Source organism: Balaenoptera physalus (genome assembly GCF_965194825.1).
Source record: "Balaenoptera physalus genome assembly, chromosome: 3".
Classification (NCBI taxonomy): Eukaryota; Metazoa; Chordata; class Mammalia; order Artiodactyla; family Balaenopteridae; genus Balaenoptera; species Balaenoptera physalus.
The window spans coordinates 46,710,681-46,737,173 of NC_138890.1; the positions used below are offsets into that span (position 1 = coordinate 46,710,681).

Here is a 26,493-nt window from a genome sequence, read left to right on the forward strand (position 1 = left end):
GTTCCTTTCCTGCATCTAGACTGAACAGTAGTAGTTGATACATCTCTCCTCCCTTGGCTGCCCTCAGCAGCAACAGAAGCAATCAAAAATGAGAAAATGAGGCCCTGTGGTCCATGTCACCTTTTTATCCACTTGAACTGCCCATCTTCTGCCTTCAACATGATCTGACACCCATGCCTCTTATCGAAACTGCCTCCTAGGGGACAGCGACATTTTCTTAAGTTGAGGAAGATGCAGGAAGTTTTTAAAAAGAAGAAAAACAAGCCCAGAGGTCAGCCAAATGTGCTTTTTCCAGCTCTGGCTTGAACTGCGCATTTCCTCTCAGCTTTCAGTAGATGTCCTTTGGCAAGAAGGGCGCTTTTGTCTCTCGTCAAAACAGACCCAAATTCTTTCTCCCGTCACGTGCCTGGCCAGAGCCAGTCGGCTGCTCTGTAACATGATCACCTTGGCCAGCCTCCCAGCCTACCGAGTAATAACAGGGTGAGGCGGCAGCACGGCGACAGCAGCTGCCAACGTCGGGGCTGAAGGAGGAGAAAGCGGGCTTGAGCTGTGCCAGGACCTTGGAGGAGCTGGGAGACAGCCCACTGCAGAGGTGAGCGGGAGCTGCAGGGCAGGGAAGCTGGTCGCCAAGGTCAGGACGCGTCCAAGTTCACTTAAAGAAAGGCAAAGCATACCCTTCTCACCTCTGCCACCTCTCTGTCCTCTCCACTTACAGGGCAGGTGAGATCTGCCTCTGAACAATGTCCAGGGATGTTTTCTTAGTACACAGAGTCCCTTCCTGTCTCACTAATGTCTGCGTCCTCTGCCCATGTTTGTACAATCTACCTCCTCCGTAGTCTTGTTTTTCTAGCAATTGACAGGTAATTCTGTCAAACGGACTGGCTTTGGCTTCAAAACCACATGAAAGAGAAAATCCCAAATCAGAACTCGAAAACCCTACTGGAAAAAGACTGCCAGGAAGCAACTGTGGTTGAATTGCTTCTCCTCGCTAACCTGCCAGGCTCACCTGGAAGGGATGGGGCCAATTACAACAGTCTTAAAATTGCAAAGGCCCCAGGTCGATGTGGGGACTAGATGGTGGACAACCATGTCAAAGCTGCTTTGATCGACATACCGGGATTTATCAACAGATGCTCCACTTTCAGACTTGCTGATGTCCTGGTAGTAGCTCAGGAAGGATTCCCACAGAGGTTACCGAGGGAGAGGAATACAGTGTGTGTAGGTGGGTGTGAACAATGGGCCACTGGTTTTCAGGATGCTATACGGGTCTTTTGGGGCATAAGGCAAGCAAGACAAGATAAGAGACTTGTAGGGTGCTTCAGTTTCATATGCAATTCCATCTAACTTTCTCTGGTTGGGATATAAAGATTCAATTCAATTTGGTAAAACAAATGCTCTGAGCATTAGCTTCTGACCTTAGAAAGGTAAGTGTGTAGTATAGGAAAAGGTGCTGAAACGTTCAAGAGCAAATGTTGGACACATTCTGAGGGCAAAAAATAAGGCTTTTAATTCTTTTCTCCTTCTTTCGTTTATTCAACAAATATTTCCTGAGTATCTGCTACATGCCAGGTTTGTGTTTGGTACTGTGGATCTCATAGTAAACAAAATAGGCAGGCTTTCAGCCTCACGGGCATGCAGTCAAGTGGCGCAGTAAATCATAAAGGGTATAAGTACCCAAGGCAAAAGCAGTGAAGGGAGCATTGCTAAAACTGTCCAAAGGGAGTACTTTTTGTCTCAAAATTCAACCTTTTCCTTCATGCATTTTACCTTCTTGAATGAATATCTTTCCCCTCTGTAAAAGTCTCACGTACGTACAGACCTTGGTCATAGCAGCTCCTCGAAACCCTCTTCATCAGAGGCTTTAAGCTAGAGGCAGACTGTTCAGCTTTTCCCAAGAATACAAACAGCCTGAGAACAGAGGCTGAAGTAATGGGAGTTTCAGTCCTCAGGAGAGTAGCCCTCTCCCATATGAAATAGAATTTATGCTCTTCTGAAAACACATGTGTCACCAGGCAAAGTGTTAGGAAGCCTGGATTTTGCCAGAAACTGTGTGGAGTTTGGAACAAGTCAGTTCTGCTATCTAAGCCTATCTCTTTAGCTATAAAAAAATGGAAGGGGTAGACCAGATGGTCCATCAGGTCTTTTTTTTTTTTTTTTTTTTTTTTTTTTTTCTGATAATTTCATGAGATATTTATGAATAAACCATGCACATTCACATAAAGATAATATATCTTGTACCTATAAAATGGGAACCTTCCTCAACCGTGCAGAATATCCAGGAAGCTAGAATCTGAAAGAATCAGGCTGCAGACAAATAAAAATTAAAATTAAACTGTCTACTTCTCCCACCCTCATCCCATTCCCCTGCCCTGTCTTCAGATTTTTTTAGGTTGTGAACATGTACTATAGCCTCACTGTGCCACTTACCTAGATTGGGGATTCTGCAATAAATCATTGCTTTCAAAACAGTCAGAATCATCTGCTTTCACAACAACCACACTAAAAAGTATCTAATTTGGATAATCTTCTAATATCTATCGAAATCCCTTTAAGGGAGAATCAATTCATTGTTATTAAGTATTAGAATATTTACTTTTAGTGCATTTAATTTCTTTCTCTCTCTGAATGCATTCTCATCATAAATGTTATTTCATATCCGCCTCCTACATACTTTCTCACTTGGAAAATCAAAGTTATATACTATTACATTATTAAATAGGACCAAGGAGCATGTCTTATTCATGTTTGTATCATCTGTAACTAGCCTTGTATCTGGCACACAATAAATATTTCTTGAAAGAATGATTATTATCTTAGAAAAACCATGCTCTATTTTACCTTTTGTATTAAAAAAAAAAAAGCATACACACACACAATATCTACTCCATTATTTGTGGCTAATAGAGGCTGATCTCATTCCTTTGTGTCCTTTTACAATCCAAATGCCCACCCTGCATTCACCGACATCAGCACATTCTATACCTTTCGCAGACTTAATCGGTATCATGAGCACTGAATTCAAGTTCTGCCACTAAATACCTGTCATTTGAAGCTGAATAATGAAGATTTCTATGCCTCCATTTCTTCAAATGGAACATGGGGGCATCAGAATAGATGAGCTTAAGACAACTTCTAGTTCTTAGATGGGAGACTTCAAAAGGTAGAGAAAAAGAGAGGAGGTACCATAAAAATGTAATTATTATAGTACCTTAACATAGTAAATATTTAATAATTGTTGTTGTTGATTTTGTTTGCCAAAATTTCTAACTTGAACAATACCACTGGCAAACAATGTCAAGGAAATTCTTTGGGTGAATACACATCAGCCCACCATGTTTGAGGTCCCCCCTGGAACCTTTCTGACTGACACTGTTCAGTTAAAACTGAAAGCAAGTCTACAGATGTAGAGAGGCACAGAAAACAAGCTGCTTTGTCATAAAATATTCAGAAGAATGATATGGTTGTGTAGCGTAGAGGAGTCAGCTACCTAGACAAATATCTCAGGAAATAGCATATGGGCCTACTGGCTTAGCCGAAGAAAAATGGCATATCAGGAAATGTTTCATTGCTTCTAATGAAGTCAGATGTCAACAGATAAATGCTATGACTCCTGCAGCCAAAGGGCCTTCTTACCACCAAAAGATAAAGAGTCACTTTCCCTTTGACCAGAAGGCTGATGTTCCAAGGTTAAGCTTATGTATCAGCCCCTAATCACTCAGTCTCAGCAAAACAGTTTCTCTGAGGCATCAGCACCCTGCCTGTGGAGTCAACAGAGCCGCCACCTCCCAGGGTCTTATTGTACTGACAGCCATCCTAGTCTCACTTAGGTGTTTAATTTTAATACCTAGTTAATACTTTACATCCAGCCTCCATCTCAGAAGGGTTTGAGATAGCTTCCAATAAAAGGATATATGCAGTAGAACAGCTGCAGAAAAATAAAAACTGATTAGAACCCATCAGGCACTCAATAAATACCTTTTATACTGTTTTGATGTGGCGGGGGGGCCGCCAGTGATCTGTAGAGAAAAGAACCAGGTGCTTTACTGCTATTGCTTTGCTTTTGGACCATGTAAAATCATTACCAAAAAAAAAAAAAAAAAGAGGAAGAAGAATAAGCAGGGCACTGGTCCTTGTCATAGTTACCTTTAATAATCTAATGAATGCTATGAATATGAAAAATGAACATGGAAAAATCAGCATAAAATTTCAGGGGAGACAAAGATTTCTCAAAGCCCTTAAGGAACTGCAATTAATATGACGAAGAGTAAAGTAAAAATGAATTACTCTGTGAATCTTCAATAAAATATTCCCTATGAATGAGCACTGAATTCATTTAAAATTTTTAATATTTCTGTAATTTTCTGAATAGGTAAAATATACTCATGGTACAAAATTCAAAAGGCAAAAAATAAGGCACATGGTAAAAAGATAGCCTTCCTTCTGCCTTGTCCCCCAGCCACCGAATTCACCTCACCAGAAGCTACCACTGTAACCAATTTCTTATATATTCTTCCAGCAATAGTTTAATATTCTATGTATACATGAACAGCACACACACACATGTTCCACACATCACTTTTTCACCTAAGAGTTCTGGAAAGTACACATAGGGCTGCCTTATTCCTTTAATGGCTACAGAATAGTTCATACTAGATGTACTATAATTATTTAACCAAACTTTATTGATGGAATTCAAGGTGTTTCCAATTTTTAGTCATTAAAAACAATGTCACAATGAACATCCTTGGACACACATCATTTTTTATATGCTGGATTATATAAAAGGAAAAAAATCCCAAGAAGTGTAATTGAGCATTAAATTTAACTCTGAACTTACAGGCAGCCAAAGCAAAAAGGGGTGAGAAGGACCAAAATGGATTGCCTTTTTGCATTCCACAAGTAAGCATACCACTTCTTCCAAAGAGGAGAACTTCTTTTAAAAAAAAAAAAAATTAATTTTTTTAGTTGAAGTATAGTTGATTTACAATGTTGTGTTAATTTCTGCTGTACAGCAAAGTGATTCAATTATACATATATATACATTCCTTCTTTTATATTCTTTTCCATTATGGTTTATCATAGAATATTGAATATAGTTCCCTGTGCTATACAGTAGGACCTTGTTGTTTATCCATTCTCTCTATATATATTAATTTGCATCTGTTAACCCCAAACTCCCAATCCATCCCTCCCCCATCCTCCTCTCCCTTAGCAACCACAAGTTTGCTCCCAAAGAGGAAAACTCCTGTGCACTAATTTCTTTATAAGAATTTATCAGCTGTATTCTCATAAAAAGTGCACTACTTCATTTGGGGAACTAAATAATGGGGTAAGGAATATATTCGATGGCAGTTTTGATATTCATGTGGCAGATTCTTACATCTATCTTGATTTAAAAAAAAAAAAAAGTACGATATAACTAAAACCCAGCATTCCTTGGATAAGCTAAAATGCAATTTAGGAGGAAAAGGCTTGGTTGTAAGGTTGGAGACCACAAGAAAGCCTGGGCACTGTGCTCCTTTAAAGATTTCTTGGGCATGCTAGATCTCCTGCCCTACTCAGTGTTTTCTTAGCTCTGGACCAGAACTTAGGCTAGCACTTTTCATATGGATTTTTGAAATGATGGGTTCATGTACCTAGACTGAGAGTTTGCACCTCCAGGAATCCTTGTACATAGTAAGTTCTTCGTAAATGTTCCTGGAAGGAATAGATGAGCTTCAAAAGGTCAAAGACCGTGTCTTTTTAGCTTTGCAAGCTCTTGGCAAAGATAACGGTGATGATAAGACATTGGGGAAAATCTAGATGAGACTTTGACTTGTAAGTGAAGTTCCTGTGGCATGGCATGGCAGAAAGAGTCCTGGTAGCTAAAGAAACAAACAGGCAAACAAAGAAACAAACCAAAAATCCCCTCAGCTTCCATCCCAAACAGGATGGCTATCTCGACAGGGTCCACAGAGCCTTTCACACTTCCTAACAAGCACTGAGGAGGGAAATCCATGGTGATGTGAAGGTTTTACCTTTCTGCACATGGTTTGTAGACATTAAGATCTCCAAGTCGTTCCCAACTTGAGGCGTTTCCTTTAATATTTGGTTCCTTGTCATTAAGACACTTTACAGGCTTAGCCCCCAAAGTACCTAGCACAACTAGGTACTTAAAGATCTGTGCTTTCTGGGAATCCAGTCCGAAGGCAAACTGCCAGATTGAAAATGACCTGCTTCATCCCAGAATTCTACCACTGTGTGAAAGGCAACTTCATGACTGGGCCCGTATCCATCTTGAGGATGTGGGCCAAACTTGGGAATTGGGCCAATAGGAATTGCTCAGCACAATGAAGGTGGAGAAAATCACTATCTAAAGGAGAATTCTTAAGGACCTACTGTATACCACAGTAAACTCTACTCAATACTCTGTAATGGCCTATATGGGAAAAGATCTAAAAAAGAGTGGATGTATGTATATGTATAACTGATTCACTTTGCTGTACACCTGAAACTAACACAACACTGTAAATCAACTATACTCCAATATACAATTTAAAAAATTTTTTAAAAAGGATAATTCTTGGGAATCCTTATAAATTCAGGTTACTGGGTAACATCTGTTGTCCCCGATGTGGGGCAGGGCCATTTACCATAGTTTGGGGCTGAGACTTGTCATCCTGAAACGCTTGTGCAGTTCTCCTCTGGAAGCCTCAGGCGGTACAGAATATGACTATAGTGCACCCCTAACACTCAGGTAAGCAAAGGAATCCTGACTGCCCTCCTGGGTCAGAACAGGGAGTGAATGCCTGCAGCTTCACTTTATTCCTTCTCTTCTGTTGTGTGTTCTTTTTTCTTTTTTTTTGAGAACTCAGCACAAGGTGGAGCTCCACACCTCCGAGCTACAGCAGGTTCTCCTGCTGCTGGCCAGGCAACAGAGGGTGCTGGAGGAGGGAGCGGAGGTGACAAAGACGTAGGCCTGGTGGGGTGGGGCTCGGGGGGGCTATAGTGTGGCTGAAATCCATTCCCCTGCCTCCAGGTAGAGACGGGGCTGACACTGCACCAAACATTCAGGTGCCTTTTCTTAAATCAGATGCTATCTCCCTGACTGGGAATCAAACCTCCCAGTATTTCTCCCTGACAGGCTTTTCCTCTGAGCTGACTGCCTCCCTTCTGCTGTGATGTGATTCACAGTAGAGCTGGTGAGCAGCTTATCACCTCCCTCTGCTGTCCTAACTTCTCAAACCCCTGGAGGCACTTTATACGTCACCATTCCTCTCTTCCCTTCTCCAGCCTAAGTATTCTGTAAGAAATGAGGGTCAAGGGGAAGCTGTATCTCCTAAAGTCAAAGCTGGTAAAAATGCATCTAGAATAATAAAACCAAGCATAATCATCCACAAAAGAATAAAACATCCTTAGAGATATTGGAAGTTGGGCCTGATCCTGGCTCTGCCATCTATAAACTCACCTGGCCTCCTTTCTCTAGGTTCCTTCACCCTTGTCACATGGCAGGACGATGATCTGTAATGCTCCTCTTCAGCCAGGTTATGACACTATTCGATAGCAACAATAATAAGTGTTGGTGAGGATGTAGAGAAATTGGAACCCTCATACATTACTACTGTTGGGAATGTAAAATGGTGTAACCACTTAACATTCCTCAAAAAGTTAAATATAGTTACTATACGACCCAGCAATTACATTCCTAGGCATATATCCAGGAGAAATAAAAACGTGTCTACACAAAAACTTATGCAAAGTTGTTCATAGCATTATTCATAACAGCCACAAAGTGGCAACAACCCAAATGTCCATCAACAGAGGCATGGGTAAACAAAATATGATATATCCATATGACAATGTTATTTGTCAATAAAAAGGAATGTGCCACAGCTACTGAGCCTGCACTCTAGAGCCCGTGAGCCACAACTACTGAGCCCGCGTGCCACAACTACTGAAGCCCGTGCACCTAGAGCCCGTGCTCCGCAACAAGAGAAGCCACCGCAATGAGAAGCCCACGCATGGCAACAAAGAGTAGCCCCCACTCACCGCAACTAGAGAAAGCCCGCGTGTAGCAACAAAGACCCAATGCAGCCAAAAATAAAATAAATAAATAAATAAATAAATTTATTTAAAAAAAAACTTTATGGTAAGACAAGTAGGGGGACAGTCAACCAAGTCAAGCTGGGCAGCAACTCAGGGTAAGTGCAATCCCCAAGCACCCTCCCGCCAAACCCAGCCACCGTCCCAGGCTGTCACCTTCACAGAGAAGTCATGGCCTTATTTCAAATATGGAGAAACACAAAGTTTGTTGCAAAACACTTAATAGAAATGCCAAGACATGTGATAAAGAAGAGACTGAAAAAGGCCAAGATCTAAAAGGTCATTCAGATTGGCACAGAGAAGTCATAAGAACACACGCCAAAGACACAAACCATCAGAAAAACTTAGCACTTAATTTTGTGAGAATAAAGCCTAGGGTAAATGCTGTGGCAGCTGGAGACCAAAGTGCAGTAGCAGTAAGCAAAGGCAAGTCTGGCCGGTGTAGTCAGATCTTTGGATGCTACATTGAGGAGTATGAACATGGACAAAGACTTCTGCCTTGAAGGACAATTTGAACACCGGTTTGAAACACCGGATGTTCAAATGCAACAAATGGAAGACACAATGAATAGCATTTCAACCCTAACAACACCACAAAACCAAGAGGCTATGTCTCTTCAAGAAACACACCAACAGCAACAACAACAAAAAGAAACAGCAGATGGCACTGGCCTTGACCTCACTATGGAGCCACCGCAGGGTCAGTCAGGTGGTGCTGGCACAAGAACAGGATGAACTGTCAGAGACGTACCCACATCCGTGATCAAGTGTAAGGTGTAAAGAACTGATGCTTCTGAAATATTCCCTGGGTGTATATGTATATGAATGTGTTACACTAGAGTTACCTTGGAAACACTGCCTGAGTCAGCATGTATACTTGTCTACAATGCTTTCTTTTGGCTTGCTGTACCTTGAAAATACACTGGAAGATTCCAGAAAGTTTCTACCTTGCCAGATTTTATAGTTCTGTACAGTTTGTGTGTAAGTGTGGCAGATATACTTTTGTAGATGTTTTTGACAGTATAGAACTAGCTTGTAGTAAAAGGAATATCATCCTCAAAACTTAGATCAAAACTCTAGGACCAAAGTATTGTATAATCTTTAGAATAAAGGTTTTTATTTTTTAAGTCAAAAAAGTTTATCTCTGTATGCATTGACTTGTGATGCATAAAAATAAAAGCAGGGAAAAGCACACTTAATATGTTTACATGGCCATAAAAAGAAACGAAATTCAGTTATTTGTAGTGAGGTGGATGGACCTAGAGTCGGTCATACAGAGTGAAGTAAGTCAGAAAGAGAAAAACAAATACCGTATGCTAACACATATATATGGAATCTAAAAAAAAAAAAACAATGGTTCTGATGAACCTAAGGTCAGGACAGGAATAAAGACACAGAAGTAGAGAATGGACTTGAGGACACGGGGAGGGGGAAGGGTAAGCTGGGACAAAGTGACAGAGTGGCATGGACATATATACACTACCAAATGTAAAATAGATAGCTAGTGGGAAGCAGCCGCATAGCACAGGGAGATCAGCTCGGTGTTTTGTGACCACCTAGAGGGGTGGGATAGGGAGGGTGGGAGGGAGACACAAGAGGGAGGGGATATGGGGATATACGTATGCATATAGCTGATTCACTTTGTTATACAGCAGAAACTAACGCAACACTGTAAAGCAATTATACTCCAATAAAGATATTTAAAAAAATATGTTTACATGGCCAAAAATATCTCATTCAGCATATATTATGGACAATGCCATTTTTTATCCTTTTTGTTTCATTTTGCTAAGTAGAGATGCAATTGGTTTTTAATCTGTGTTCACCTCCTTTTGATGTCAGAATTTTTATTCAGTTGTCTAATAACTACTATTTGGATTCCTTAAAATAACTTTTATTTTTCATTTGATCATTATCTTTATATAACCAGGAAAATTCTGCAACATCACATTAGAAAATAAAAATGATCAAACCTTAATTTCTCCACTTATTAAATATTGGTTTTATTAAGACTTCCAGAAAGATTTATCCTGTCATAGTTTCAAATGGAGATCTCAGACGCATTCCTAATTATTCTCCTTCTAGCCAGTTCTTGTTTGACTGCATTTTAGAAGGAGCTTCATGCACGGCATTCCTATCCATTTACTTGGCCATAGAATTGTTGACTGGTTTCAGAAAAACCTTGGTTGTTGTTTTTAAACTGACAAGTAATAACAAAGAATACAAAATTGAACCAGCTCAAGTTAGACCTACTGTTTAAGTCCTGGTTAAGAGTCCATTGATATTCTTTTATCTCACAGGAACAACTCTTTAATACCTTGAAGAAATAAGAAGAACATAATTAAGTTTTTTAAAAAGCCTTATAATGTGTTTTAAGAGTTGCTAGACCTAGTATCCCTTGTGCCTGCCCCTCCTCTACTCTTCTGCTGTATTCCTGGCTATTCTTGCTTATTTGTTTCTCCATGTAAATTTTAGAATCAGTTTGTCTGCCAGGGGTTTTTTTGGTGGTTTTTGTTTTTTTTTTTTTTTTTTTTTGTAACTCTCAGGTGATTTTAATGAGTTGCCAGCATTAAAAACCACTGCTGGCCATTCACCTCGACTCCCTCTATTCCTTACTGCCTTGGTTGCATGTGAAAATGACATCCAGGCTCACCTGTGTTTTTTTATTCCAGATGAAGGGAGAAGCTGGAAGTGTGCCACACAATGAGAAGCAAAAGCAGGTGCACGCGAGCACCTCACCCACCAGACTGGTGAGAATGCGGCCAGTGACCCTTTCCACATCTGCGCCTGCGGCATAACTGACAACACCCCCACAAGGTTTCGGGATAGCTGACACATTAGTGAAGTGCTCGCTTCAGTAGCTGAGCAGAATCACTTGATTCCAGCTGCCTGCTTATAACTCCAGCCCCTTTGCCCGCATGAAGGTAGCTGAAGAGCCCCGTAGCTGTCCCACCAAGGTCTCTTGGCCCTTAGAGTGCCCCAGGCTCAGGCCTTTGGAACCACCCCTTTCTACAGCTGCTCTGGGGACAAGAGAGGCCCACTGGGGGCTGGGAACTGGGGGTGGGAACCAGCTGTTGACCCCAGATAACTTCCGTGCTGCATGTTCCTGCCCTTCACAGAGACCTTTGCCCTGTCTATTTACCTGGCCCTCAGGCTGCTAGACAGAGAAAACACCACGATCCCTGAAAACACATCTAATCTTATATGTGAAATTGAGGTTTTAAATTTGACTTGACTTGATTTGATTAAACTCAATTGAAAAATTCCTAGTGAATCTGGAAAGCTCATGAAAAGGGTCCTTTGAATCCTAAAAAAGGAATAATTGCAAAAGCCCAAGATGAACTGTCCGGCAAATTTGGGGGTGACCTTTGAACAGCCTGTGTAAAAGAACAAGTTTCTGTGGTCTTGGCAATCCAGCCCTTAACGGGGAGAGACAGAGAGAGAGAGAGAGAGAGAGAGAAAGAAACAGAAGGTCATTTTCAGAGCTCAGAGAGAGAGAAGGTCATTTTTCAAACCTCAGGACCCGAGGAGTACTAGACCTTTAAAAACATTTCACTAGCCATGGAAAATGACTTACTAACTTCTTTTTGGTCTTCTGATCAAAAGTGGGATGGGGTAATCAGAGAAGAAAAGAGTCAGTGCAGATTCAGGTTGCTCTGAATGAGTCAGTCAAAACGGTCTGCTCCTTTAGATCTCCAAAGGCTGGATTAAAACATGGCCCCCTGTTAGATCAGCTTCCCCTACAATAGTGTATGTGACCTGGTTCACTAACTGCACACACCTATAGGGACCACCACCTCCAATCCTCTCCTGTGAAAGAATATGAGCAGACTGCATCTGGGCTTAGAAACATAGGCTGTAATGGACATTTGTCATTCCTGCCCAAGGTACTATAGAAACTGGTGACACACCTGGCAGCCAGGGTTTTCCTTCTGCAAGTCTGGGACCTGCTGGTTGACCATTGAGCTCGCAATGACCACTGTTTTAGGCTTTTGGAGGAGAACATGTAAGGACTGCCCAGTGATGGCCAGTGGTCTGTTCTTTGCCCCTAGAAGCCATCATTGTCCCGTTCAGCTGGCAGCCCAGACTAATATCTCTGGAAGGCAGAGGACATATTACAAGTCAGAAAATATGTTTATTTACTCTCTTCTTCAAGGGCAAAAGGGTGATGGGCATGGGAAAATAGGCCTGGCTCAGGAACACAGTTGAAGTCCCTGTGGCCTCATCAGGGATTCTGCAGATCCTTCTGTGCTGGCCATCCCAGCTTTGCCTGTCCATTGGAATTAGCTGGGGACCTTTAAAAGACAGGGAGGCCCAGCCCCACCTCCCCTGCCCCCGCAGAGACTCTTATGTAATCGGGCTGGGGAGTAACCCAGATATTGGGATTTTTTGAAAGCTCCCAGGTGATTCCAATGTACAAATAATCTGCATCTCTGTTCAACAAGAAGACTGGTCATGAAATCCCACAGCTCTTGGAAGGCTCACCTGTCCTTCTCTGGGTGACGAAATTGCGTGCTAGCTTCTCCGGATCAGGTTTGCTCTCTTCCCTCCCCCAACCTTAAGCTCTAACTTTCACACTCACCTCTGCACACAGCCTGAGAGCTCTTGATAAGGGAGAGCCTTCCACGGAAGTTGGGAAAAGGTCAGCAGATGTGCCATGGTGGCACGATTGAGATCCTCATGGCACCTCACTCCTGCCGGGCTTCAGCAGTGAGCTGCGTGTGAAGGCAGGAGGCTTGTTGGGACCTGACGCTTTCTTGTCCTCCCCTAGGAGGGACACATCTGGGGCTCCATGAGGAGGACGGCTTTCATCCTGGGCTCTGGCCTTCTCTTGCTTGTGGCCCTCTGGAACTCAGTCACATGGTGAGTCTTCTCGGCCAGCTCTAATTCGGGAGCTGGGGGCCGTGCGGTGGCGGTCTGTGGGCAGAGCATGGATTTAGGAGCTGTCCACCCACCAGTCTTCACCCACAAACATGAATGAGTTTTCTTTCAAGGCATCTTCAGAGATTTTGGGGTGCTTCTGGCTACTTCTGGCAAGCCCAGTGGGAGAGGCTGCTGTCTACATTCGAAGGGAAGGAGTGGCTCCTCTACATTCTAGGTGAGATTCCCAGACCACCAGCACTTAGGGTTTGGGTACATGGTTATAGCTTAATTCTTTTTCTTTTGTTCTCTACTTTGGGACTTCTCAGTTTATTCCTCTAAGGAATGAGGACTTAAAGTTTAAGGCAGTGGTAACCCCAGAGTGCTAAATTTGGGGGTTAATCTGGAATGGATGTTTAAGGATATCTAAGAAAAGAAGCTGAGACACCTCCTCCATCCCCCCAAATAGAAAAATAAAAAAAGAAATAGTTTGTGTGAAAATGAATGCTTGTGAGAACAGTAATCCTGCTTCTAGATGTCAGGTCCACAAGGGCAAAGGGCTGTTCTGTCTCATGTGAGGCTGTGTCCTTGGACCTGGTGCAATCTAGCTACCTCTTGGGCCTTAACAGCAAGTGTTCACTCAAAATGTATTTACTGACAGTGCCAAAGCCTGAAAGCAAGCTCAAAACATAGTAGAAGAAAAAACCTATTTTAACATAGATATTTATGCCAGCATTATCTACAATAGTGACTGTCCTCCGTCATACATTCATTCACTCACATAATATTTATTAAATTATTCTGTGCCAAACTCATTTGTAGGATATAGAGGTATTTAAGATAAAGTATTAGGGTAAAATGTCTACCCTATTAAAAAACTATGTCTCCGTTTGACTGGAAGAAAATTAATAATTACAAAACAAACAAACCTCAACCAAAAAAACTTTGTCACAGTCTAGAATGGGAGATTAAAGAAGTGTCAGCTGTCACAAAGCAAACATAGAAATAAAATGTTTCTGATAATTGTTTTCTTCTAGGAAGAGAACTCTGAAAATGGGCTGGATATTAAACATGACAGGTTAATGGAATCTTAAGCACTCATTGAAAAGAACAATGCAGATTGCAAATATACATGGGGAGAGTGGTGGGAAACATTTTATATGTTTCTGTTACGATGATGGGAAAACCACCTATCACCACTGATAAGCAAATACCAGAGAGAAAAAATATTTGCCATTTGAAATGTTAGAACTGGAAAAAAGTTCAAGATCACCTCTTGTGATTTTCAGTCGGTATTCCTCAAGGAGGCCTTGGATTGACACGTAGGCAGGCACCTCGAAGGGTGGCCCGCTAGGCAACCACCAACCTAACCTTTTTTTTTTTTCAGAATAAAGTTTCTTATTTCTGAGGATAAAAGTAAATACATGCTCACTGTTAAACATAAAAATCACACAATTCAAATAAGCATAAAGAAGGTGAAAATCACCTACCTCTCATATCCATGAAATAACCACTGTTAGTATACTGCATATTTGGTTAAACTTAAAAGACATCTACCATTTTTTAAAATTTATTTATTTTATTTTTGGCTGCTTTTTTTTGATCTTTGTTGCTGCACGCGGGCTTTCTCTAGTTGCGGAGAGCAGAGGCTATTCTTTGTTGCGGTGCGCGGGCTTCTCATTGCGGTGGCTTCTCTTGTTGCGGAGCACGGGCTCTAGGTGCTCGGGCTTCAGTAGTTGTGGCACGCGGGCACAGTAGTTGTGGCTCACGGGCTCTAGAGTGCAGGCTCGGTAGTTGTGGCTCACGGGCCTAGTTGCTCCGCGGCATGTGGGATCTTCCCAGACCAGGGCTCGAACCCGTGTCCCCTGCATTGGCAGGTGGATTCTCAACCGCTGCACCACCAGAGAAGTCCCGACATCTACTATTTTTTTAACTTTTTTTTCATTGAATTGATTATGGACATCTGTCCATATCAACTGATATAGATTTGCTCAATATTGTAAGCTGTCCTGTCTATTCCATTGTGTGGAAATATTCTAATCAATTTAGTCCATTTTCTGGGAATTCCAGTGGTTAGGACTCAGTGCTTTCACTGCCGTGGCCTGGATTCAATCCCTGGTCAGGGAACTAAGATCCGGGACATTTAGGCTACTTAAATGTTCTTGTACTTTTTTTCAATTGCTGAGATGGACATTTATGTGCATGAGTGTGTGTATGTCTTTTCTTTCTTCCCCTCTTTCTGTCTTTGTCTCTCTGTCTCTGTCTTAGTCTGTCACTCTGATCTTTTCCTCACTTCAGATACTGCCAAAGTGCCCTAAGGATGTTTGAGCCAATCACATTTCCTCACAGTGCTAGCCAAGTATTTTTCAGATATCAACCGCCACATGGCACAGTGATTGCTGGAGCAAGAAGGGTACTGGAGGAAGAATACAGAGACAGAGAATTAAGTAAAACACCCTTGCTCCTTGGAATATTGAAATTAGAGGAGGCGGCAAATCAAGGGAAAATAAAGTTAATAGTATAAGAGTTAGGTAACACTACAACGTCACTTGAATAACTGCCAGCTGGGGTGGACAAAGTGCTTATTTGTTCACAGGAGGAGAACAGAAATACTTGGGATGACTTCACGGAAAAGTGGGATGTGGCGCAAAAAGCCCTATCTAAATTTGTGTTGATCGGTATTTTCTAAAATACCCTGCAGAACATCAGTTCTATCGGAGGTTAATGGGTGGGGGGACCATACGACTTATCATCGAAATGGGACATTTGTGAGAATAAAGGAGGGGTTATTAATAATGATGCTGGAGTGATGGATACATATTGAAATTGTCCTGGGCAGACAGGAACGAATGGCCAGTCTGTTCTGAGATGTTCTGAGAAGACAGAGTGCTGGGTAAAGAAAAGCCTGAGAAAGGTTGAGTTTAACAAAGTCAAACAGGAATTCTCAGAGCTGTGACCACACTTGTCTGGACCCTGACTCTCCAAGAAGGTAGGGTGTGAAGACTGTTTTAACCAAGGAGCCCCTTGGGAGGTAGGTTTTCCACTTTGGAAAATGCTCACTGGACGCCTGAAGTACCCCTGCGCATGTCATCATAGGGTCATGGGGATTGGGGAACCCAAGTGCCCGTGGTGAGTTGTACCGTACCAAACTCTTCCTCTGCTTCTCCCTTTGCTTCTCCCTTCCTTGGTTATTCTTAAAGGGTTCAGTGGGCACCGATGCCCAAATGTCAACCGAAATTCATTTCTGTTTGGAGTGTATCATACATCTTAACATAATTTTGTGTTGTTTTTTTCTCCAACCACCTAGAAGGTTGTTGTCCCCGTTCTACAGCTAAGAAAAGAAATAGAGACACTCCTTAAGTGACCCATCCCACTCCCCACAGCTGGTTTGTCACCCCAAGACTGAAGGCAGGCCCCCAGCCCCGAGCACCAAGACACCAAGGCCCTGGCAAGGGCCTGCCTACAAGGCAGCCTCAGTTACCACCGAGCATGTGTTCAGGGAATACGTGCGCCGCCAGCTCCTGAAGTTGTCCTGATGGTTTCCTTCTTCTTCCCAACCTTAGGTGCCACCCAGGTGCCCATTCTGTTCTTCTGGACCTTGAGTGGACTTCTACTGGTGGTTGACACAACTGGAAAGCCTAACTTCATCTCCCGCTACCGAATTCAGGTCGGCAAGAATGACCCTGTAAGTGTTGCTGCAGCTTCTCCTGGTCAAAGCACAGAAAGCAGGGGCTAAAGCCACATTCTCCAAATTCTGCTGGCTGGCCCAGGAGAGACCGTGGCCAGTGGGAGCCAAGTGATTCTGTACAAGGCTCCCCCAGGTTAGAAGGTTAGAGAGAGGAAATAATATGCCCCGAATCTCAGAGCCAACCAGCCAAGACTAATGTTAGTCAAGACTAATCTTCTGACTCCCAGGCCTGGCTCTCTACCTGCCTGTGCTGGCCTACGGCACTGTGGTCAGCATTTTAGGAACAGAAATGATTGTCTCAGCCCAGCACTGGACCGAGTCCCAGATATGTCAGGTAGGTCTCCACCTACCCATGGGAGAAGGGACAGCAATAATTAGATGCTGAAAACACAGATAACAGCTGTCCTTGTGAGGGAGGGACACAGCTGCTGAAACAATGGATAACCCCACTATCATATTAATTGTGAATGTGTTGGTGGTGGTTGTTTTTTAAGCAGGTCCTCCTTCCCGATTATTCAGTACCACCAATAGTACGTAGGTCATCCATGGTAAACAAGGCCTGGACCTTGCTGACAAGGAACTCCTGGCCCAGAAGGAGAGAAAAAGCCAAGCACACATCTTGGATGTACACAGGCCGGGGAAGTGAGCCCCACTGTTCACTGCTCCCTGAGCCCGGCTTGCTTGCTTAGTGCTCTGACAACCTCAGAAGCCTTTTCTTACACAACAAGGAAGAAGTTGATTCTTAAACCCAGATTTTTTTTTTACCCCAGCTCCACCAAAACCACATCCTGGCTTCTTTCCCAGACAAGACAATCATTTTCTTTTCTTTCTTTCTTTTTTTTTTAATTATTATTTATTTATCTATGGCTGTGTTGGGTCTTTGTTTCTGTGCGAGGGCTTTCTCTAGTTGCGGCAAGTGGGGGCCACTCTTTATCACGGTGCGCCGGCCTCTCACTATCGCGGCCTCTCTTGTTGCGGAGCACAAGCTCCAGACGCGCAGGCTCAGTAATTGTGGCTCACGGGCCTAGTTGCTCCACGGCATGTGGGATCTTCCCAGACCAGGGCTCGAACCCGTGTCCCCTGCATTGGCAGGCAGACTCTCAACCACTGCGCCACCAGGGAAGCCCCTTTTTTTTTTTTTATAAATTTATTTATTTATTTGTTTTTATTTTTGGCTGCGTTGGGTCTTCGTTGCTGCGCATGGGCTTTCTCTAGTTGTGGTGAGCGGGGGCTACTCTGCGTTGCGGTGCGCGGGCTTCTCATTGCAGTGGCTTCTCTGGTTGCGGAGCATGGGCTCTAGGCGCGTGGGCTTCAGTAGTTGCGGCTCGTAGGCTCAGTATTTGTGGCTCGCAGGCTCTAGAGCGCAGGCTCAGTAGTTGTGGCGCACGGGCTTAGTCGCTCCGCGGCATGTGGGATCTTGCCGGACCAGGGCTTGAACCTGTGTCCCCTGCATTGGCAGGCAGATTCTTAACCGCTGCGCCACCAGGGAAGCCCAGATAATTATTTTTAATTATCTGTCCAGGTGCCTGGGTGAGTCACCTCAGCTCTCAGGGAATTCTACCCAGGCCAGCACTCTAGAAAGTAGAGTGGCTGAGAAATAGTGCCCTTGATCCAGGCTTTCAGAACAGTCCCTTCCTTGAACCAGAGCTACTGGCCTGGCTCACAGGTCCCCTCACTTGAGACGGCAGGGACCTCCTCCATGTGCAGCTCAGCAGGCAGGGACCAGAGCCAAAGGGTTAAAAGCAGGGCTTGTTCCTTGAGAATGTTTCACCTGTCAGACCACGGAGATATTCTTTCCAGGCACCACTGACTAAATGCTTACGTCTTCAAGGCCAAGTACTGTAAACATCTTCATCATTCAGAAGAGAAAGCAGAGGCTTTGAACTGTGACATGGCTTAGAACCATGATTCACACTCAAGTTTTGTGACACTGGGGCTTGTGCCCTGAACCACTAGGCCACATCAGCTCTCAAGAGAATCACCTAGCGCAATCAACTTCACAGTCTACAATGAATGGAGGGCCACACAGAGAAGGTCTCGTGGCATTTGGCAGAAGCTGAGGTTCAGAAAGGTGTGCTGACTAGTTCAAGGTTAGACTGTTCTTGGAAAGAGAGCCAGGGCTCGTCTCATCTGCTCCTACACTGTGTGCACCCTCAGGTAGTCACACAAGGAAGAAGGAAGCCCGAGACGCCATTTAGTCTTTGGTCCATTCCAAGAAGGTCTGACCCCTGACCTAAGACATCAGAAACAGGTCATCAAGTGGGACCTGAATGCAACGGCGTTCACAAGACACCACCACCCAGCCCCGCCGCCCCGCGCCCCGCACTCGTTACCCTCCCACTCTCCCGGATTAGATGGCTAGTTCACGCCTCTCCTCCCTCCTCAGATCCTCAACACCTCCTCCCGTCACCTCCTCCCAGAGGGTGGCCTTGCCTTCGAGCAGAAGACAGCTCCCACAGCCGTGCCCCACCGCAGCCGGGGGGCAGCACTTGCGCACACGCTCTGCCTGCCCACCTGCTGCGGCCCGTGGCCTCTCTCTGCTCCCACTCCGGCCCGTTCCTCCACTGTCTGCACACTACACCCACCACCTCTTGTTTACTCCAGCAAGTTGCTCCAGCAATTCTTCCTTCTCTTTCTTTTGTCCTTTTTTTTCTTCCTCTTCTGGATTTTACTCTCTGGCTTATTACAAACCTGCTGTCATTTTTCCCAGCTTAAAACCAAACCAAAACCAAAAACCTTGCGTCCATCTCCCATACTCACTCCCACTCATATTTTTGCCCCCCTTTGCAGCAAAGCTCTTTAAAGAGTTGTCTATACAGTTCCTGATTTCTCTCTGTCCATTGTCTTTTCCCAAAATTTCATAATTATGAAAAATTGAAAACACATATACAGAAGTTGAAAAGGTAGTAGTACCCTGATCACTCATTTATATACCACCTAGATTCTCCAGTCTTAAACATTTTACAACATGTGCTTTTTCTGTATATAAAAATATAAATATCTATGCATCTATAATTTTTTGCTTCATCATTTGAAACTAAGTTCAGACATCATGAAACTCTAAATCCTTCAGCCTGCACTTCCTAAAATAATCACAAAACAATCATCTCACCTCCTCTGGAAACCTCCTCGCATCAGGCCTTCACCTCCACCGCTCCACCACAATTGTCCAGGGCAAGGTCACCAGTGCTCCTGTCGCAGGCCTGTCTCATTAGACCTACCAGGACTGTTTCCACAAGTTGCTCATCCCCCATCCTGTTGTAGCTTCTTATACCAGCTCCCAAGGCCCCACTCTGTCCTCACACCTCACCACTCACCCCTTCACAGTCTCCTTTCTGGTTCCTCCTCAACCTAACCTCCTCAGCCTCTTTATGTTGACACCCAGGGCACAGCCCCAGTCGTATTCTCCGTCCTCATCCCCTCAGCGTCATGACTTTAAACAACCACCTCAATGCCAACAGTTCACCAACTTACCTCTCGAGCCCAGAACTCTCTCCTGATCCAGGATTAAATATCCAAATGCCTCCTTGACATCTCCAATCCAACATGAACCAAAGAGGATTCCTGATCTCCCAGCCCCCAAAGCCTTTGATAGCCACAGCCTCCCCAGTCTCAGTGGGGAGCCTCAGTCCAAAGGCCTTGGAGTCACCCTTGACAACTCTCTTTCCCTCGTACACCACATCCAATCTATCAGGAAACCCTACTGGCTCAATTTCCAAAATGGATCCAGGACCCAACCATTTCTCACCACCTCTATCGCCACCTCCCTGGTCTGAGTCACCATCCTCTCATATGCGTATTTTAGCACTTCCAGTCTTCCCGTTTGTATTCTTGGTCTCCTACTGTCTATTCCCAACACAGCAGCCAGAGTAGCCCTGTAAGATCCTGTCACTTCTCCGCTCACAACCTCGGGATGACCCTCGCTTCTCTTGGAATAAAAGCCAAGGTCCTCAAAGTGGCCTACGGGGCCCTATATGCACTGGCTCCTCCCTACCTCTTTGACCTCCCCTCCCACTTCTCCACACCTCACACCTCACACCTCACTCTTCTCCAGCCACGTACGCCAGGAGTGTGGCCTGTCGTAGAGCCTTTTCACCAGCTCTTCCCTTTGCCAGAAGACACTTCCCCCAGATACCTGTTTCCCTCATCCTTGTTCAAATCTCACCATCTCAATGGAGCCTACCCTGACCATTCTATTTAAAACGATAAGAGTATAAACTCAGTGAGGGCAGGAATCTTTGTTTTGTTCACTGCTTCCTTCCCAGCACCTAGAACACTGCCTGAAACATAGAGGGTGCTCAATAAATGTCAGCTGAATGAACGGTCATACGTCACACCCACCTCCCGGTCAAGGTTGCCAGAAGAGGTGTATGGCTTCCTCTGTGGTGCTCTCAAACCAAGGCTGCCCAGACCTGGCTTCACCGTGGGATGGAACTGAAGGTTTAGAGAGTGAATTCTGGTCCATCAATACGCGCAGGACATGGAAAAGCCAGAGGAACAGGCAGGCCTAAAGTATGAGGACCACGCTGAACCCGGCCTCACCTTGGAGCAGAAACCCTCCAGCTTGCAGACATTTCTCAGGAGGGCATCCCCTTTGAGAATGCCAAACCAGTTCATGAGGACCAGCAAGTGACCTGTGGTCATGGGGCTACTCCCAGGAGCTCCAGGGCTCTGACAGATGGAAGGGTCAGGGGTTACTGGCTCCCACGGAAACGCTGGCTGTAGTCTTGAGGCTCAAAGGGATGTGAGCACGTGGGGCCAGCTCTCCACAGCGATCTGGGGAGAATGCGCAGGCAGCCCCTCATCCTGACAGCCCCACCCTGAAAACCAGCAAGACCTGCTCACAGCAAGTGGGACAAGAGGCCAGAGAGCAGCTCCCCGGCTCCCGTCCAGTGAGGCTGGACCACATGAGGAGGCAGGCGACCCTGATCTCTGCACCTGATCCTGGTCAAGGCTCTCTGGACGAGCAGGGACCAAAAGGCTGAAGAAGGAATGAGGCTGGGAGCCTTCTCCAAGCACCCTGGAGGCTCCCCAAGATGCCTGTCGGGAGTACGTGGGGTTGGGCCTGGCCAGAGAAATGGGGAGGACAGTGGTGGAAGCTGCAGAAGCAGGAAGGAGCACGCAGCTTCAGGCAGAGACTAAGGCGGGGGAGGGGAGTTTCCAAAGGCGGGGCGTTACCAGGTGGTTCCGCCCCTGGGCTGCGCAGCACTCAGGGGTTGCTGGCTACAGCCAGACATCACTCCTAGCATCCAGCCCCGAGCGAGGGCCTCCCGAGAGCTGGTCGCAGAGGAGCCTGGTTCCTAGAAGGGAAAGACCTGCTTCCCACACTCTCGTCCACCTCCTTTCTTCCTTCTTCCCCCCGGGCAGGTGGACCCCATGAAACTACGCCAGGCTATCCACACGGTTCTCTTCAACCAGTTGGTGATCTCTTTCCCCATGATGGTCTGGCTCTATCCCATCCTCAAGTTGCGGGGAGACCCCTGCCGCCGAGAGCTACCCACCTTCCACTGGTTCCTCCTGGAGCTGGCAGTCTTCACGCTGATTGAGGAAGTGCTGTTCTACTACGCACACCGGTGAGAGCTTTCCTTCCTGAGCCCAGCCAGCTCCTCACTCTCCCAGGTTCACCCACCAGTGAGGGTGAAACCTGGCCTCCTCGGAGTTGTAGGGGTGCGACCAACAGCACCTGGCATCAAGAGCCTCCCGCTAACTAGTAAACACGGAGACGACTCTTCGCTCCACAGCTGACAGTGTGAGACCACCTACGAGTGTCCGGAATCTCCGTTCTTGTGTGTGGCGGGGTAGTTTCCCATTCATTCCCTTAATTGAATCCTTTCTGGCCATCATCCCCATTTTACAGCTCATACAACTGAGGTAGAGAGAGGCAACGTCACCAGAAGAACTCACAAGGCAGGGCTGTCGGAGCACCAATCCAGTGTGTTTTCACTGGATGTGAAACTTTGCTCCATGGATATAACCCCAGTTCCTACCTTTGGTTTCTCGTGTTCTGGTGGGGGAGGGGGAGAGGGAGGTTGGCTGATTTATCAACTGTTAACTCTCTTCCCAGCCTCCTTCACCACCCAAAACTCTACAAGAAAATCCACAAGAAACACCACGAGTGGACAGCTCCCATTGGTGTGATCTCTCTCTATGCACATCCTATTGAGCATGTGGTGAGTAGAGCTCGGCTCCCCCAGAGGAAAGGGCAGCGGGCGCCAACCCCCTTCCCTAAGCTAGTCTCCTGCACAGAACGGGATCACACTGGCTCTTTCTTCTGCCCATTCAACAGCTACCATTTGTCGTTGGCATATGCCGGGCGATGCTAGATGCCCAATGTAAGTTATCTCATTTAATCCTCCCAACAACTGTTTAAATCCTCATTTTGCTAATGAGGAAGTTGAGGTTCAAACAGTTAATAACTTATCCTAAGTTTCATGTCTGAAGGAGTCCAGCAAATCAAGTCCAGAAACTCATTCAGCTTCCCCAGATCTGTGTCAAGAAGTCTTCCCGGACAGCCACCTGCGTCCCCTCCATCCCCTTGGGCCCCTCTTCAAACAGCCCTCTCCTTGCAGGTCTCCAACATGCTGCCGGCGATGGTGGGTCCAATAGTCATGGGTTCCCACTTGTCCTCCATCACCATCTGGTTTTCTTTGGTCCTCATCATCACCATCATCTCCCACTGTGGCTACCACCTACCCTTCTTGCCTTCACCTGAATTCCATGACTACCACCATTTCAAGTAAGGCACCCCTCCCCACTGTGGGTCTCTGGGCAGTAACCCCCACCTTTACTCCTAGAGCTCCTGACAGCAGACACTGGTGACTCAGTTTAAATGGGGGTCTAGTGGAGGGAGAGGTCTGCAGGTGGGGACAAAGGTGACCATCCTGGGACCCAGATCACCTTGCCATTCTCTTTCTGTCTGATATTGGATCTTCCTGCCACTATGGGTCTTTAACCTGCATTTAGGTCCTAGACGCTTTGACGATCTAGTGTAAGCCATGGGCACTACCAGAAAGATGCATACATGCATAGAATTCCTGCAGGCAATTCAACAGAAGTTGTGCGCCCTCTGAAAGCCTCCAGCCAGGCTCGTCGGCGTGGTCTAGGAAACTCCTGCACCAGAATCACCTGAGATGCTTTCCCTCAAATGCACCCTCTTGGGTTCCACTCCAAATACACTGAATCAAAGCATCTGGGGGAGCAGGCCTTGGCATCTGCATTTAGTTAAGTGTTCCAGGGGATTCTGATGGAGGTGGTCCCAGAACCTACCTGAACAAGCTGGCTTTGCCGCAGGTTCTGACTTGTGTGCATCGAAATCACAGAGAGCTTTTCAAAGGAAGAGCATAGCTTTTCAGTCTGGAATGGCCCCAGGAATATGTGCACCACCGCCTGGGTTACTCTGAAGCAGGTGGGCAGCATGGTGGGGATGGGTGTGGGATAGGAGGGCTCAGAAATGTGTGCGAGGCTGGCACAGGTGAAACGAACGTGAGCTCGCCCGCCTCCAGCACCCTCCTCTCTCCTCCAGGTTCAACCAGTGCTATGGGGTGCTGGGGGTGCTGGACCACCTCCACGGGACTGACACTGTGTTTAAGAAGACCAAGGCCTACGAGAGACACACGATCCTGCTGGGCTTCACCCCGCTCTCCGAGAGCATCCCTGATCCCCCGAAGAAGATGGACTAAGACACGGCCCGAGTGCCATCCTAGCCGTGCCCTCTGCAGAGGTCTGCTAAGGTGGCCTGAGGCCTCCTGGTCGTACCTACCAACTTGCTCCTTCAGGCACACACTCTGATGACAAACCACGAGGGCAGGGGGAAGGTCAGCTTCCTGGAAAAGCAGGCCCAAGGAGGGGACCAGGGCTCCCCCAACTGCCCCTATCATCCCAAAGGGGACCAGGGATTGGCGTAACGAAAAAATATAGCTCCCTGGAATGGAGGCCGGTCAGAGGGAAGAAGCCACTTTGAGAGGGCTCCTGGGGGGTCCCCCTGGTCCTCTGCTGTGGAAGGGGAGAGGGACACCAGATGACTCCTTGGTAGCCCTGGCAAGACAGAGAATGACAAAGGTGGCAGGAGGCCGTGTGGCTCCAGCCATAGCTCCTCCTGATGCCAGGGGGTGGGAGAACCAGAAGATACTGCTTTGCCCCTTCCTGTCCCCAAAAGCCTCTCTCATTCTCTACTTAGGCCAGGGCCAGGACACCCTGACAACGGTTCTGGGATCAAGTCCCCACTGCTTCCCAACACACACACGCACAGACACGCAGTGTGATAAAGACCCCACTTCAACTCTGCCCCACTGCAATTGGACATCACCCCTCTCTGAAAAGGAAAATACCAATCACAGGAGCTCTTCCTGGGATTACAACTGAGATACCAAAAAGAGGCGCAGACCAAACCCCAATACCTTCAGCCACAGGCGGAAACCAAAGGCCAAACCCTGTGGCCCCGCTCAGCTGGGGCCCCCTTTAAGCCACGGAGGGTAGGGTCAGAGTTGCTGACCTTTGGGGACACCCAACGGAGGCCCCTTATTAGGCTCTCTGAAGCAGGACCAAAGGAGCTAGAACTCTCTTCCTCCACTAAGGCAAGAAATACACGGCTGACCAGAGGGTAAAATCCTTATTTCCCCCTCAAATGATGAACCAGTTGTTTCAGCACCATTTTCACAGGATGACTTTAGCAGTGATGCCTTTTCCAATGAGACCTTATTGTCTACAACAAAACCACAGAGCTGCCCAGGTGGAAGCAGTCCCCACCCTGGGTTCGCTCAGCTGCTTCTGACATTGCCAGGAACCCTGTGGCTCCCGGTATCAACGTGAAGACACTCTGATTTGCAAGGCCACCATTATAGTTTCCAAAGTCTGATATTTTCCTGAACATTCAGTTCTCCTCTGTCCAGAAAACCACCCGCTGTAGTTTTATAAAATACTCTAACATCTGATAGGGCCACATCTCCACGCAGAGCTATCAAAGAGGACGACCTCCTGCCACGGGCCCTAGCTCCCCAGAGGACCTGCCCAGGAGGCCGACCAGGCGCTTAGCAGGCGGCGTCCTCCTTGGGCCTGGGTGGGCCCAGCCCCCTCCCCGGGACCGCACGCCCTTCGCTTGAGCACCGCTCCTGGTGCATCAGTGCTGGACGTGCTCATAGCTGCTTACCTGCACCCACAACTGTCCTACGAATAAACAAACAGTTGGAAAACAGTCCTTCTTCAGTGCACTGAGCGAGGGTCGGGAATGAGGGGCGTAGAGAAAGAGGAAGAATGGCGGTCTTTCTCCTTTTGACATCTGTAGACCTGGAGGTACTGCTGGGGCGCAGAGGGACGAGGGGCCTCGTTCTCTCACCCTTTTTCTTAGGCAGGTCGCTGGGCCTGGCCCCGACACTGGTTACCAAATAGCCTCAAGGAAAGGTCGAGGTCTCAACACTGGCAGCAGAAAATGTGAATGTGAAAGGAGAAAGCATGGAAAACAAACCGGTCTCCTTTGACTGCAGTGGATACTTGGGTATTTCTCTCCCTACGTGAGTCATTCCGGCATCATGACCACATGGTGTCTGGGCGCCACAGCAGCACAAGGAAACACTCTGTGGCTTCTTTCAGAGTATTCCCAGCAAGCCGTGGAAGTAAGGTTGAATGAATGTCTTCCTCTTCCCAGAGTGGCCTGCAGAAGCCCTGCCCACTGTCTCCTAGCCTCACCTTTGGCCCCTGCAGGCCATCGGTGCTGTTAAAGTTCCTGTTCACCTGACACAAGGTGGAATTGTCTGGAAAACCATTTCTGATGGGACGCTCAAGTGCCAGGCCCAGGAAACAAAAAGCTGTCAGTGAATGAGTAAACGAGGCTCATTTTCAGTTTTGTAACGACACCCCAAGGCCAGGCC

General features: G+C 46.2%; 1 protein-coding gene and 1 long non-coding RNA gene across 4 annotated transcripts; one reads left to right on the top strand and one right to left on the bottom strand.

The window, feature by feature from the left end:
• Positions 1-436: 436 nt before the first annotated feature.
• Positions 437-25,820, top strand: FAXDC2 (fatty acid hydroxylase domain containing 2). 2 transcript variants are annotated; one of them, XM_082453940.1, is made up of 9 exons: positions 437-592; positions 10,755-10,832; positions 12,854-12,945; positions 13,077-13,180; positions 16,506-16,627; positions 21,998-22,203; positions 22,695-22,800; positions 23,200-23,366; positions 24,153-25,820. In XM_082453940.1, the coding sequence occupies exons 2-9, from the start codon at positions 10,755-10,757 to the stop codon at positions 24,307-24,309; spliced, it is 1,032 nt and encodes a 343-aa protein (XP_082310066.1). In that variant the 5' UTR covers positions 437-592; the 3' UTR covers positions 24,310-25,820. The 2 variants fall into 2 exon arrangements, with proteins under 2 accessions (XP_082310066.1, XP_082310067.1); XM_082453941.1 differs by lacking the exon at positions 437-592 and having other exon boundaries at positions 10,756-10,843.
• LOC309656964 lies at positions 5,403-12,847 on the bottom strand. Of its 2 annotated transcripts, XR_014261629.1 has the most exons (3): positions 12,665-12,847; positions 11,994-12,178; positions 5,403-10,399 (listed from the first exon to the last, which is right to left on the bottom strand). It is a non-coding gene; the product is annotated as an uncharacterized lncRNA (long non-coding RNA). The 2 variants fall into 2 exon arrangements; XR_014261630.1 differs by lacking the exon at positions 12,665-12,847 and having other exon boundaries at positions 11,994-12,378.
• Positions 25,821-26,493: the final 673 nt, after the last annotated feature.

Bases quoted from the DNA above. Each gene is read 5' to 3' on its own strand.
- FAXDC2 (XM_082453940.1), top strand. From the start codon at position 10,755: ATGAAGGGAGAAGCTGGAAGTGTGCCACACAATGAGAAGCAAAAGCAG. The intron at 16,628-21,997 runs GTAAGTGTTGCT...CCCCCCGGGCAG, and splicing joins AGGTCGGCAAGAATGACCCT to GTGGACCCCATGAAACTACG. The intron at 22,801-23,199 runs GTGAGTAGAGCT...CTCTCCTTGCAG, and splicing joins CACATCCTATTGAGCATGTG to GTCTCCAACATGCTGCCGGC.